This window comes from Leucoraja erinacea, chromosome 8 (assembly GCF_028641065.1).
Source record: "Leucoraja erinacea ecotype New England chromosome 8, Leri_hhj_1, whole genome shotgun sequence".
Lineage (NCBI taxonomy): Eukaryota > Metazoa > Chordata > Chondrichthyes > Rajiformes > Rajidae > Leucoraja > Leucoraja erinaceus.
The window spans coordinates 8,147,823-8,162,183 of record NC_073384.1 but is presented as its reverse complement, the minus strand read 5'-3'; the positions used below and the strand labels follow the sequence as shown (position 1 = coordinate 8,162,183).

Here is a 14,361-nt window from a genome sequence, read left to right as displayed (position 1 = left end):
TGCCCGTATTAATCGAGAATCTATTCCTCTCTGCCGTGAAAACCTCCACCGTGTTCCTTAACGCTTGTTATTTGTGTTTTTGTGCTATCTCGCTCACAGGAGACAGACCTGTTGGAAATCAGCCTCGTCAAAGATGCCAGGACTGGAAAATACGCAAGAAATCCCAAGGTAGGCCTTGTGTGCACTGGCTCCCAGAAATACTGTGCCTCTCTCTCTCTCTCTCACTCTTCAGATCCTCCGACTGAAGTCTTAAGCAACGTACGCCCGTACTTGCGACGGTTTTAAGAAAATTGGTCAAGATTTGCGATGCTTTCCATTGTCTGATTACTGAATGGCTAAGATGAATAAGTTGTCCCAAGTTTGTGGACACCCTTGCCTGTGGGCTCTCACTGTGGTTGTGCTTTGGCATCTTGTGCTTGGTTGAACGTTGATCTATTGCTTCTCGCCACTAGAGTGTTTTTTTCTTTTTGTTTTTTTTTGGTATCAATAAATAATTTATTTAATTTCAACATGATACAAAAATTAAAAAAAACAAAACCATGGTGACATACCCACCATCATGTTACAAAATCATCGAACAGCTATGTTACAGGTAATAAAATAAATACTATACAAGCCCCCGGTAAAGGGGCAAGCATCTGGCTCGGACAAAGCCCTCTTCCGCCTAGCTAGTGCCATGATTCGCGGTGCCACTGGTTGTGTTGGCAGGGATTGAGAGCAGAGGGTTTCGAGAGCTGGACCGATGCTTGCGGCCATGTCTCAAAATCGCTGTTGTAACCGGGTGTTGGTCTGAAGTGGTGGCTGTCACTTAAGCAAGTGGCTGAACCGTTGTTCGTGGGTGGAGATTGAACTGGGGCTCAGTTCGTGCATAGCTGGAGTACCAATGGTACACTTTGCCCATTCTCCTTGCGACACATGCAAGGTATAGAACAGGGGTGGGGAACCTTTTAATGTTGGAATGCCGCATTAAGTTAGCTGTAATCTAATAAGGCCGCATCCAAGAAACTTCAATTAGATATACTTCAAAATGTACATTATTTTGTAAAAATCTAACTACTATGTACTAACGTCAAGAAAATGAAAAAAATGTGTTAATTCTAAAGTTAATTAACCTTTTAATGACTTTGCTGTGACTGCTTTTTGTGAGAAAGCATTTGAATATTTGGTGCAACATGGAGGTACGCAGTTTCAGATGATCTTCTAGATGGGTATCCATCATTTTTGGCCTTAAGGGCGTCTTGATTTGGGTTAGGTAGGAGAATGTAGATTCGCAGCAATAAGTGGTTGAAAAACAAGCAAGCAGTTTTCGTGCATGTCAAAGTTAATGTACATTCTAGAGTCACATTAGAACTAAAACGTGAGCATAACTGGTGTTAAAATAGCCTCATGACTTACTAATGTATTAAATATGGACGTCTGTTGGGGAGGATTATTTAGTTGAATCTTCTTTTACTCTTTGGTATTTTATATACGTTCATTTTAAGATAAAAATGAAAATTAATAAACGACAAACAAAAACATATTAATAAAAATAAAGGGATTTGTTCTACAAAATTTGGATTCATTCAAAAGGCCGCACTTAATGGCCTAGAAGGACGCATGTGGCCTTAAGGCCACAGGTTCCCCACCCTTGGTATAGAACATGCCACTGCAATTATATTGGATAGCTAAAACATGACATCCACTGTGTTCCCTTTAGCCGTTAGACTTTACAAGTCATAGGAGTAGGATTAGGCCATTCAGCCCATCAAGCCCACTCCGCCATTCAATCAAGGCTGATCTCTGCCTCCTCACCCCATTTTGCTGCCTTCTCCCCATAACCCTTGACACTCGTTCAAATCAATAAATTGCCTTAAAAATATCGAGACCCTTCTTCAGATGTTTCCACTGGGTGGGAGAGTCTAGGACCAGAGGTTACAGCCTCAGAATTAAAGGGCTTTCCTTCAGGAAGGAGATGGAGAGTGTGGTGAATCTGTGGAATTCTTTGCCACAGAAGGCTGTGGGGGCCAAGCCAATGGATATTTTGTAAGGCAGAGATTGACAGATTCTTGATTAGCAGTGGGGTGACGGGGGTTGTGGGGAGAAGGCGGGGGAGTGGGGTCAAGGGCCTGTCCCAGTGTACGAGGTAATTCAAGAGCTCTCTCTCGAGTTTTAAAAAAAAATCAAACTCGTGGTAAGTGCGTAGAATGTACGTAGCGGCTAAGTCGGAGTTCGTGGCAGTCTAGCGGCTCGTAACGCTAACGTCAGGTACTCGGGAAACGCAATAGCTCGTGAAGTTTTGTTAGCACAGTGAAAAATGTCCACGAGAGACCCCAGTACCTACGAGCGGCTATTACCGTAAATCTCCGAGTTTGAATCAAGGGGAAACTCAGGAGAACTCTTGAATTAGCTCGTACAGTGGGACAGGCCCTTTAAGAGGGAGAGATGGGTCAGCAATATATGATGTAAACATCCAGCTCGCACTAGAATACAAGAAGGCTCTGCAGAGAGTAGTGCGTTCGGCCGAACGCACTATGGGAACTTCACTCACCCCCCTGCAGGAACTATACAACAGGAGGTGCAACTCCAGAGCAAACAAAATCATGAGAGACATCTTCCACCCCTGCAACGGACTGTTCCAGCCGCTACGGTCAGGCAAACGCCTCCGTTGCCATGCAGTGAGAACGGAGAGGTTGAGAAGGAGTTTCTTCCCAGAGGCAATTCGGACTGTAAACGCCTTTCTCACCAGGGACTAACTGTACAGAACGTCTTTCCTTCTATTATTTATTATGTAAAATAATATGTGTGTTATGATTGTGTTTATAATTTGTTTGGTGGTTTTGTTGTTCCGCGAGCATTGCCACTTTCATTTCACTGCACATCTCGTATGTGTATGTGACAAATAAACTTGACTTGACTTGACTTGACTTGACTTGACTATAATACAGCGTATTATTGCGTGTAAGATCTTGGTCGAATCCTTCATGGATGGTGGACTATTTCACAATTATCCCAGACAAGAAGTGTACAGTCTCCTGGAATTCGTTTCCTCTGCTGTTCCCTTGCCAATGGTACCAGACGGAGTTACCACATTTGTCAATTTTAAAGGGGGCTTAGAAGTGGAACGTGTGTTTTTACCCCTGAGTTGAGGCTTGTCCTGATCATACCATGGCCAAATCTGGCATATTTTTCTTATAGAATCATACAGCGTTGAAGCAGGCCCTTTCAGCCCAAGTTGCCCACACCTTATGACCAACGTGCCCCTTCTACACTTATCCCACATGCCTGCGTTTGGTCCATATCCCTCCAAACCTGTCCAATCCATGTACCTGAGGTTTTTATACAGCACAAGTACGTTGTGTTCTACTAGTAATTGGTCTTATGCAAAGTCTCAAGTGCTTACGTTTTCAGTTTCTCTTCATGGTCCAGGAAGAACAAAAGTTCTAATGTCCACCCCACCCAAATATTTAGCACTTCAATAGACAATTGACAATAGGTGCAGGAGCAGGCCAATTGGCCCTTCGACCCAGCACCGCCATTTAATGTGATCATGGCTGATCATCCCCAATCAGTACCCCGTTCCTACCTTCTCCCCATATCCCCTGTCTCCGCTATTTTTAAGAGCCCTATCTAATTCTCTCTTGAAAGCATCCAGAGAACCTGCCTCCACCGCCCTCTGAGGCAGAGAATTCCACAGACTCACCACTCTCTGTGAGAAAAAGTGTTTCCTCGTCTCCGTTCTAAATGGCTTACTCCTTATTCTTAAACTGTGGCCGCTGATTCTGGACTAAACAGTGGCCCCTGGTTCAAAACAACATATACGACAATAAGTCTCATCATTTTTCCGTGGGCAAATTTAAAGTTTGGGCAACTTTGGGCTATGGGTGGCCTTCTCTGGGTGCTATAGAGAAAGTTTCGGGATACAGCGCGGAAACAGGCCTTTCGGCCCACCGAGTTCCCGCCAACCAGTGATCCCCGCACACGAATACTATCCTACACACACATTTTTTTACATTTAAACCAAACACACCATATTTCCCGAAGCCCATCCCTGACTTGGCTCGAAGTGATGAGCAAAATCTCAGTGGTTGCATGTATTGCCACGTGTACCGAGGTACAGTGAAAATCTTTTTGTTGCGTGCTATCCAGTCAGCAGAAGGACGATACAGGGGTACAGTCGACCCGTTCACGGCGAACAGGTACATGATCAGGTGAATAACGTTTAGCCCAAGATAAGGTCCAGTAAAAGTCCGATCAACGATAGTCCGAGGGTCTCCAATGAGGTGGATAGTAGCTCAGGACTGCCCTCCAGTTGTTGGTAGGATGGTCCATAGAAACATAGAACCATAGAAACATAGAAAATAGGTGCAGGAGGAGGCCATTCAGCCCTTCGAGCCAGCACCGCCATTCATTGTGATCATGGCTGATCGTCCCCGATCAATAACCCATGCCTGCCTTCTCCCCATATCCCTTGACTCCACTAGCCCCTAGAGCCCTATCTAACTTTCTCTTAAATCCATCCAGTGACATGGCCTCCACTGCCCTCTGTGGCAGGGAATTCCATAAATTCACAACTCTCTGGGTGAAAGAGTTTTTTTCTCACCTCAGCCTTAAATGACCTCCCCTTTATTCTAAGACGGTGTCCCCTGGTTCTGGACTCGCCCAACATTGGGAACATTTTTCCTGCATCTAGCTTGTCCAGTCCTTTTATAATTTTATATGTTTCTATAAGATCACCCCCTCATCCTTCTAAACTCCAGTGAATACAAGCCAAGCCTAGTCCAGTTGCCTGATGACTGTTCATTCCGTATCCCTTCATGATCCAAGTCAAGAGTCAAGAGAGTTTATTGTCATGTGTCCCAGATAGGACAATGAAATTCTTGCTTGAGATCCTATCATCTATCCAGCACTTCCTTGCGCTTGTTAATCATCATTCTTGTCCAGTGATTGTGCTGTACAGATGAATTACGATCCTGCTGCATGTCACTGAGTGTTTCGAGTTAATAGTAGCCGATGGCGAGGAATGTGAGAATATTGACATGTTGTGACATTTCAAAGAAGCTGGTGCTAGTTTTCCCCCGTGTTGGTTTTCCGCATTTCTTTTTTAACACTTGATCACTCTGTGCATGAGTCACAGGAGCAGAATTAGTCCATTCGGCCCGTCGAGTCCGCTCTGCCATTCAATCGTGGCTGATCTACTTTTCCCGCTCAACCCCATTCTCCTGCCTCCTCCCCGTCACCTTTGACACCCATGCTGATCAAGTCCCCGTCAGATCAGCCATGATTGAATGGCGAAGTAGACTTGATGGGCCGAATGGCCTAATTCTGCTCCTATCACTTATGGCCTTAAATGAGATAGACTTTCACAAGCCGAAAAGCAAAAATGAATGAATGAATGAATGATTGAATGTATGAATGAATGAATGAATCAGTTTATTGACCAAGTATTCACATACAAGGAATTTGCCTTGGTGCTCCGACCGCAAGTGACAACATGACATACAGTGACATATAAAACATTAAACATTAATAATAAAACATTATTGATTAAACATGTGAATAATATAAAATACCAGACCAAAAGGAGGCTACAGATTTTTGGTTATTGAGTGCAGCTACTACTTGTGGCAGCTTTGACAGTCCGGAGTCGCCTTCCAGAGGGAAGTGATTCAAAGAGTTTGTGGCCACGGTGAGAGGGGTCAGAGATGATCTTACCCACTCGCTTCCTGGCGATGTGGAGTATGCATTAAGAAACCCATATATATTTATTGCTCTGAGAAATGGCGGTACGGTGGCGCAGCAGCAGAGCTGCTGCCTTACAGCGCCCGAGACCCAGGTTCGATCCAGACCACTGTCTGTACGGAGTTTGTACGTTCAACTTCGGTGAAAATTGTAAATTTAGTTTACTTTAGTGCTACATTGTGGGAACAGGCCCTTTGGCTCACTAAGTCCACACACTATCCTACCACACCAGGGACAATTTACTCTCCTTACCGAAGCCAATTAACCTACAAACCTGTACGCTTTTGGAGTGTGGGAGGAAACCGGAGCACCCGGGGAAAACCCACGCGCTCACAGAGAGAGCGTGCAAACTCCGTACAGACAGCACCTGTAGTCAGGATCAAACCCGTGTCTCTGGCGCTGAGAGGCAGCAACTCTACCGCTGCGCCACCGTGCCGCCCAATTGTTCGCAGTATGTAGGATAGTGCTAGCGTACGGGGTGATCGCTGGCCGGCGCGGACTCTGTGGGCCAAGGGGCCTGTTTCCGCGCTGTATCTCTGAAGCCTAAACTCGCCAATGTCACTTCACCTCGGGTCCCGATCAACGCTGATCCATGCAGAGACATCCCTCTCACTGAACTGAAAGGATATGACTCTAATTGCTGAAGCAGTTAATTAATAGCATGGCTAATCACATCACCAAAGGAACAGTTGTTAATGGAACCTCCAAGCACTTCCCACGTCACATTGACGAGCTTCTTGGGGGAAAAACCTATTCCAATAATTCCATTTCGAATGTGAAACATGCTGAACCGACTTGAGGTGGGATAGATTGCCTGCTAATGACTACATCTTGATTTATTTCTCAATTCAGGGTGGAGGTTTAGCAGATTGCACATTGAAAAAAAGAATTCAACTTTGTCGCAAGTTTCTATCATATTATTCTGCCCGGAGATGTATTGTCGACAACAGAGGCAGTTAAGATTAACTGCATGTTATGTCGGTATTTACAGATTGTCCTGGCCGGTTTAGTTGTCAGATGTAATTAAAACTGGCCACTGGAGTCTTGTATTACTTGAGGCTGTGCCCGATCTTCTGAACTTCCCCACATCATTTATTCACCTTGTAATATACGATATAATGTACCGTCTATATCTCTGTGTCTCTTTCTCCCCTGACTCTCAGTCTGAAGAAGGGTCTCGACCCGAAACGTCACCCACTCCTTCTCTCCAGAGATGCTGCCTGACCCGCTGAGTTACTCCAGCATTTTCTGCCTTGCTATAATTTCTTTCTTGTTGAGTTAAAAGCCAATCATTGTTGGTTTGCGGCTGATATTTGCTGAATGTCTGCATTCGATCCCGACTCTTTAGTTAGTGCAGGTCCACCCGATTTACCCAACTGGTGGTCTGGCACCTCCTTTAATCCGGACAAAATTACGAGATTTAGCCATAGAAACATAGAAACAGAAACATAGACAATAGGTGCAGGAGTAGGCCATTCGGCCCTTCGAGCCTGCAAACGCCATTCAATATGATCATCAACTCAGTATCCTGTACCTGCCTTCTCTCCACACACCCTTATCCCTTTAGCCACAAGGGCCACATCTAACTCCCTCTTAAATATAGCCAATGAACTGGCCTCAACTACCTTCTCTGGCAGAGAATTCCACAGATTCACCACTCTCTGTGTGAATTTTTTTTTCTCATCTCGGTCCTAAAAGATTTCCCCCTTATCCTTAAACTGTGACCCCTTGTTCTGGACTTCCCCCAACATCGAGAACAATCTTCCTGCCTGTCCAGCCCCTTAAGAATTTTGTACGTTTCTATAAGATCCCCCCTCAATCTTCTAAATTCTAACGAGTACAAGCCGAGTCTATCCAGTCTTTCTTCATATGAAAGTCCTGACATCCCAGGAATCAGTCTGGTGAACCTTCTCTGTACTCCCTCTATGACAAGAATAAAGACAGACGTAGTTCCTCCCACACTGTTGAGTGCATCTGGCAGTAAGTTTTCGCCATTATGTTCGGTTATGTGTGACGTCTTCCACTCTCGATAGGCTTGTGTCACGGGATTCGAAATCCTTCTGGAATGTTCGCCTCCATGTGAGTTTTTGTCAGCCTCTTTTCCTTCTTCCGTCAGCTTGCCGTGTCATTGCTATCGTAGGTGCACGTTCTGGTGACATTCTGAGTACATGTCCTGCAGAGTTCATCCTACGTTCCTCTATGTCCTGGCTGAGAGACTATGTTGCAGCTTCCCGGTAGATCTCCTCGTTTGTGATGGGGTCCCTGTAGCTAGTCTTCAGGATCTTCCTCAAGCAGCGTTGGATCAGCGTTGGAAATGCATCCAATTTATTTTCCATCTTCACATTGGTTTTCCATGCTTCACTGGCAGAGACGGCCGTAGTGAGGACTACGGACTGGTGGAGCTTGACTTTAGCATCTTGTATATCCCGCCACTGGACCATATTGGCTGCATTCGTCTGAAGACTGACACAGCTTCACCAATTCCAAAGTTGATGCCGACCTCTACATCTCCATCTACTGTGAACGTGGCTGCCAAGATGGGTCAATCTGGTGGCTGCTGGTCTCCAGTCTGCATGGTCAGTCTTTAATCCGGACAAAATTACCAGAGAGCGCTTGAAATCTACCCCCCGGGGAAGTAACCCCCGAAAATGTGTCGCCCAGGCCGGGTGAGGGGGTCGATTTCGACCTCATCGGGACTTCCGCGGCCGATCAGAATTTGCCCCCGTAAGGCCGAGGCTCTGGAACTCCGACCCGGCAGATCTAGTCCCATCGCCGACGTCCGAGGCCGACTTTGCAGGCCGGCATCTCGCGCCCCCTCCCCCCACTTCAGCGGTCCGGGCAGAAAGTTCCCGTTCCGTTGGGCCGAGGTTGGGCCAAGGGTGGTGGTGGACCTGTAGTAGTGATCTGTGGACTCCCAGCTTTGCCGTCTCCCCCCGCGGTCTTTCACCGACATTAGCCTGTCAGGCAAGGTCACGGAGAATCCAAAGAGATCCAAAGAGATTCTACACGTGTATTATGAGCAAACCACTAACCAGGGAGAGAGAACAGGATGCTTTAAGGATCAACAGTCATCCATGAGTTGAGCCACAAGAGATTTGGCGAGATGTGGAATGAGTATTTCTCCACTTTATTTACTACGGAAAAGGACAAGGTTGTAAGGAAGCCCAAAATGATTAGAGTTTTAGAGTCTAAAAGTTTATTTTTAAGGTAAGAGAAAGACTTTTAGAGTCTTTTTCCCAGAGTAGGTGAATCGAGAACAAGAAGAGGCTTAAGGTAAAGTGGATATTTAATAGGAGCTCGAGGGCATTTTATTTTACTTCGTTGATTGGCTTTGAAAGGATTCAAACACCTACTGTTGAAATAGATGGGTTAAACAGGAAGCGATTATGTGTTGGAAGGAACTGTAGATGCTGGGTCACACCAAAGATTCTATAGCGGAGCAAGATAGACCACTCTTGCTAAATACAAAAGGGCTGACTTGTAATACGCAACGGAGTGGAATGCGGGCCTTTTTTTCATCCATTTCAGTAACCCGACCCGACCCGACCCGACTCGCAGTGTAATCAACGTTGCGGGGGAACAGTTTGTGTTAATAAATGATAATTCTGAAAATGAGGAGAAGGTTTTTACCAAAGAATTTTTATTTTTACGAGGATGTTACCGTAACCGGCTTCCGTCTCCGCACTAGTATCCTACGGGATCTTTGGTGCGGAGACGGAAGCCGGTTACGGAAATGGGGCCGAAAATTACCCATGAATCTGCCCATGACCGTACTACGTCTTTTTCGTCGAGTGGACCATCTTGCTCGCTGTAGGATCTTTGATTCACACCAAAGATAGACTCAAAATGCTGGAGTGACTCAGCGGGACAGGCAGCATCTCTGGAGAGAAGGAATGGGTGACGTTTCAGGGTCTGAAGAAGGGTCTCGACCTATCCAAGGGCATTATTATATTTTTCTCTACTGAGGTCGGATTTTTTGTGACAAATGTGGTTCGATTTCCAAGCGCTAATGAAGATGAAGGAATTTACCTCTCTGTATTAACACATTCAGAGTGGCCGTCATGAGGCAGCACGGTGGCGCGGCAGTAGAGTTGCTGCCTTACAGCGCCAGAGGCCCGGGTTCGATACCGACTGCGGGCGCTGCCCGTACGGAGTTTGTACGTTCTCCCCGTGACCCGTGTGGGTTTTCTCCGGGTGCTCCGGTTTCCTCCCACACTCTAGAAACGTGCAGGTTTGCAGGTTAATTGGCTTCGGTAAAGATTGTAAATTGTCCACAGTGCGTGTAGGATGGTGCTAGTGTAGGATAGTGCTGGGATCGCTGGTTGGCACAGACTCGATGGGCCGAAGGGTCTGTTTTCATGCTGTATCCCTGAAACTGAAGCATCAAAATTCTTGATGCGCTGTTTTGATTTGTAATCGGCTATCACGTGGATGAATCACTTGTAATACTTATGATTTTATTTTTCCGCACAATGGCTGCAGTTCGGAGACGGTTTGCCGTGCCTTTCATATAGGAATCTTTCTGTGCTGGTGTAAGGGGCGTTATCTGGTCTAATGATAGGGTATCGCAGGGAAAGAAAACTGGAGACCATAAATCTATGATGTATAGAGTGATAAATCCATTACCCAGGCATTATACAGTAGTAAAGCAGTCAATGGATTTACAGATAATGAGATTTTTTCCGCGCTTAAAAAGAAAATCATTTTGGACAGGGCGGCGTGGAGGCGCAGCGGTAGAGTTGCTGCCTCACAACGACAATAGACCCGGGTTTGATCCTGACCTGCCTGTACGGAGTTTGCACGTTCTCCCCATGACCTGTGTGGGTTTTCTCCGGGTGCTCCGGTTTCCTCCCACACTCCAAAGACGTAAAGCTTGGTATAAGCGTAAATTGGCCCTAGTGTGTGTAGGATCGCGTTAGTGTACGGGGTGATCGCTGGTCGGTGCGTGATTGGGTGGGCCGAAGGGCCTGTTTCCCCGCTGTATCTCTGAACTAAACTCATGCATTGTCCTTGAAACCATCGCCGATCATTTTTCATGTCACTGATGCATCCGAATGAGAATGAGAATGCTATGAGAATGCAGCGTGACTTGGATAGGTTGGGGGAGTGGGCAGATGCATGGAGATGAAGTTTAATGCGGATGAATGTGAGGTTATCCACTTTGGTATCAAAAACAGGAAGGCAGATTACTATATAAATGGTGTCAATTTGGGAAAAGGGGAAGTACAACGGGATCTGGGGATCCTTGTTCATCAGCCTATGAAAGTAACCATGCAGCTACAGCAGGCTGTGAAGAAAGCGAATAGCATGTTGGCCTTCATAACAAGAGGAGTCGAGTATAGGAGCAAAGAGGTCCTTCTGCAGTTATACAGAGCCCTAGTGAGACCACACCTGGAGTATTGTGTGCAGTTTTGGTCCCCTAATTTGAGGAAGGACATTCTTGCTATTGAGGGAGTGCAGCATAGGTTTACAAGGTTAATTCCCAGGATGGCGGGACTGTCATATGCTGAGAGAATGGAGCGGCTGGGCTTGTACATTCTGGAGTTTAGAAGGATGAGGGAGGGAATCTTATTGAAACATATAAGATTGTTAAGGGTTTGGACATGCTAGAGGCAGGAAACATTTTCCCGATGTTGGGGGAGTCTAGAACCAGGGGCCACAGATTAAGAATAGGGGGTAAGGCATTTTGAACGGAGACGAGGAAACAACTTTTCTCACAGAGAGTTGTGAGTCTGTGGAATTCTCTGCCTCAGAGGGCGGTTGAGGCCGGTTTTCTGGATACTTTTAAGAGAGAGCTAGGTAGAGCCGAGTCAAGGGATATGGGGAGAAGGCAGGAACAGGGTACTGATTGTGGATGATCAGCCATGATCACATTGAATGGAGGTGCTGGCTCGAAGGGCCGAATAGCCTACTGCACATTGTCTATTGTCTATTGACCTGCATGGATTTTCGCCAGGTGTTATGGGCAACTGGGCATGTTTTCCTGCTGTATCTCTAAACTAAACTAAAATAAGCACTATCCTACACACTGAGGGCAATTTTTACCAAAGCCAATTAACCAGCATGGAAACAGGCCCTCTGGCCCAACTTGCCCACACCGACCAACATGCCCCATCAACACTAGTCCCACCTGCCTGCGTTTGGCCCATATGCTTCTAAATCTGTCCTATCCATGTACCTGTCCAAATGTGTTTTAAACATTGTGATAGTCCCAGCCTCAACGACCTCTTATGGCAGCACGTTCCATAACCTTTCTGTAAAAAAAAGTTTATGTTCGCAAGTGATAGGAGCAGAATTAGGCCATTTGGCCCATCAAGCCTACTCCACCATTCAATCATGGCTGATCTATCTCTCCCTCCTAACCCCATTCTCCTGTCTTCTCCCCATAATCCCTGACACCCGCACTAATCAAGAATCTATCTATCTCTGCCTTAAAGTTATCCACTGACTTGGCCTCCACATCCTCCTGTGGCAATGCCTGGGAGTCCACATCACAGAGGATCTGACATGGACAACACACACTGCCACACTGGGGAGAAAGGCAAGGCAGCGCCTTTACCACCTCAGGCAGCTGAGGAAATTCAGAGTCTCTCTGAGGATCCTTCAGTGCTTCTACTCTGGGGCTGTAGAAAGCATCTTGGCCGGAAATATCACAATCTGGTTTGGGAACATCTCTGCCCAGGACAGGAAGGCTCTGCAGAGAGTAATGTGTTCGGCTGAACGCACCATGGGAACTACACTCACCCCCCTGCAGGACCTATACACCAGGAGGTGCAGAACCAGAGCAAGCAGGATAATGAGGGACCCCTTCCACCCTAGTAACGGACTGTTCCAGCTGCTACGGTCAGGCAAACGCCTCCGCTGTCACGCTGCGGAAACAGAGAGGATGAGACGCAGTTTCTTCCCACAGGCCATCAGGACTGTAAACTCTGATCTCACCAGGGCGTAAATATTGTCGTGTCTTTTTCTTTAAATGTAAATATTGGTTCTGTTCTGTTCTGTTGTTCTGTTGTTTTGCACAATCCCGCAGGCATTGCCACTTTCATTTCACTGTACGTCTTGTATGTGTATGTGACAAATAAACTTGACTTGACTTGACAAAGAATTCCACAGGTGCACCACCCTCTGACTAAAGAAATTCCACCTCATCTCCTTCCTTACGGAACGACCTTTAATTCCTGAGGCTGTGACCTCTGGTCCTAGACTCTCCCACTAGTGGAAACATCCTCTCCACATCCACTCTATCCAAGCCTTTCACTATTTTGTACGTTTCAATCAGGTCCCCCCCGCCCCTCATCCTTCTAAACTCCAGCGAGTAGAGGCCCAGTGCCGACAAATGCTCACCGGATGTTGACCCCCTCAGGTTCCCATTAAATCTTGCCCCCCTCCCCTTAACTGACTGAACAAGTCGCTGCGATGTGGAGACACTGCAAAGCCAAACGTCATTCAACAAGTCAACTCGAGCTCCGGAAATACCTTAATGCTGTTATTCTTGTTGTGGGAAATGTCATTAGGATGTAAGTGGATAAAACTTGCACTCAATTTATTCACAACAAAAAAAAGAGAATTATGGTTTGATGATTGGATACAAATGTCTGTGTGTTTGTCACTGATGTCAATGCCTGGAGTTGATTTGTTGAATGACGTTTAGCTGTGCAGTGTCTCCACTATCGTTAATTAATTACGGTATATTTTATTATACGATAAACAACAGACAATAGGTGCAGGAGTAGGCCATTCGGCCCTTCGAGCCTGCACCGCCATTCAATATGATCATGGCTGATCATCCAACTCAGTATCCTGTACCTGCCTTCTCTCCATACCCCCTGATCCTTTTAGCCACAATGGCCACATCTAACTCCCTCTTAAATATAGCCAATGAACTGGCCTCAACTACCTTCTGTGGCAGTGAATTCCAGAGATTCACCACTCTCAGTGTAAAAAACGCTTTTCTCATCTCGGTCCTAAAAGATTTCCCCCTTATCCTTAAACTGTGACCCCTTGTTCTGGACTCCCCCAACATCGGAAACAATCTTCCTGCATCTAGCCTGTCCAACCTCTTAAGAATTTTGTAAGTTTCTGTAAGATCCCCCCTCAATCTTCTAAATTCTAGCGAGTACAAGCTGAGTCTATCCAGTCTTTCTTCATATGAAAGTCCTGACATCCCAGGAATCGGTCTGGTGAACCTTCTCTGCACTCCCTCTATGGCAAGAATGTCTTTCCTCAGATTAGGAGACCAAAACTGTACGCAATACTCCAGGTGTGGTCTCACCAAGACCCTGTACAACTGCAGTAGAACCTCCCTGCTCCTATACTCAAATCCTTTTGCTACGAATGCTAACATACCATTCGCTTTCTTCACTGCCTGCTGCACCTGCATGCCTACTTTCAATGACTGGTGTACCATGACACCCAGGTCTCGTTGCATCTCCCCTTTTCCTTATCGGCCACCACCAAGAAGAAGAATGCCGACCCAAAATGTCGCCCATCCATTTCCTCCACAGATGCTGCCTGACCTACTGAGTTACTCCAGCGCTTTTGTGTTTGGATCAAGATTCCAGCATCTGCAGTTCCTTTTGTCTCGGCATGGAAATCGTGTCAGGCAGGCATTAAAGGATGAATCACACTCAAAAATAGACA

At 46.2% G+C, this 14,361-nt stretch overlaps 1 protein-coding gene across 1 annotated transcript in view; it reads left to right on the top strand.

Annotated features, from left to right (window-relative positions):
• Nucleotides 1-14,361, top strand: part of LOC129699288 (1-phosphatidylinositol 4,5-bisphosphate phosphodiesterase beta-1) — a 660,784-nt gene that overhangs the window by 153,622 nt on the left and 492,801 nt on the right. The window contains 1 exon segment of the mRNA XM_055638950.1: nucleotides 100-168. Coding sequence (XP_055494925.1) covers nucleotides 100-168 — 69 coding nt within the window.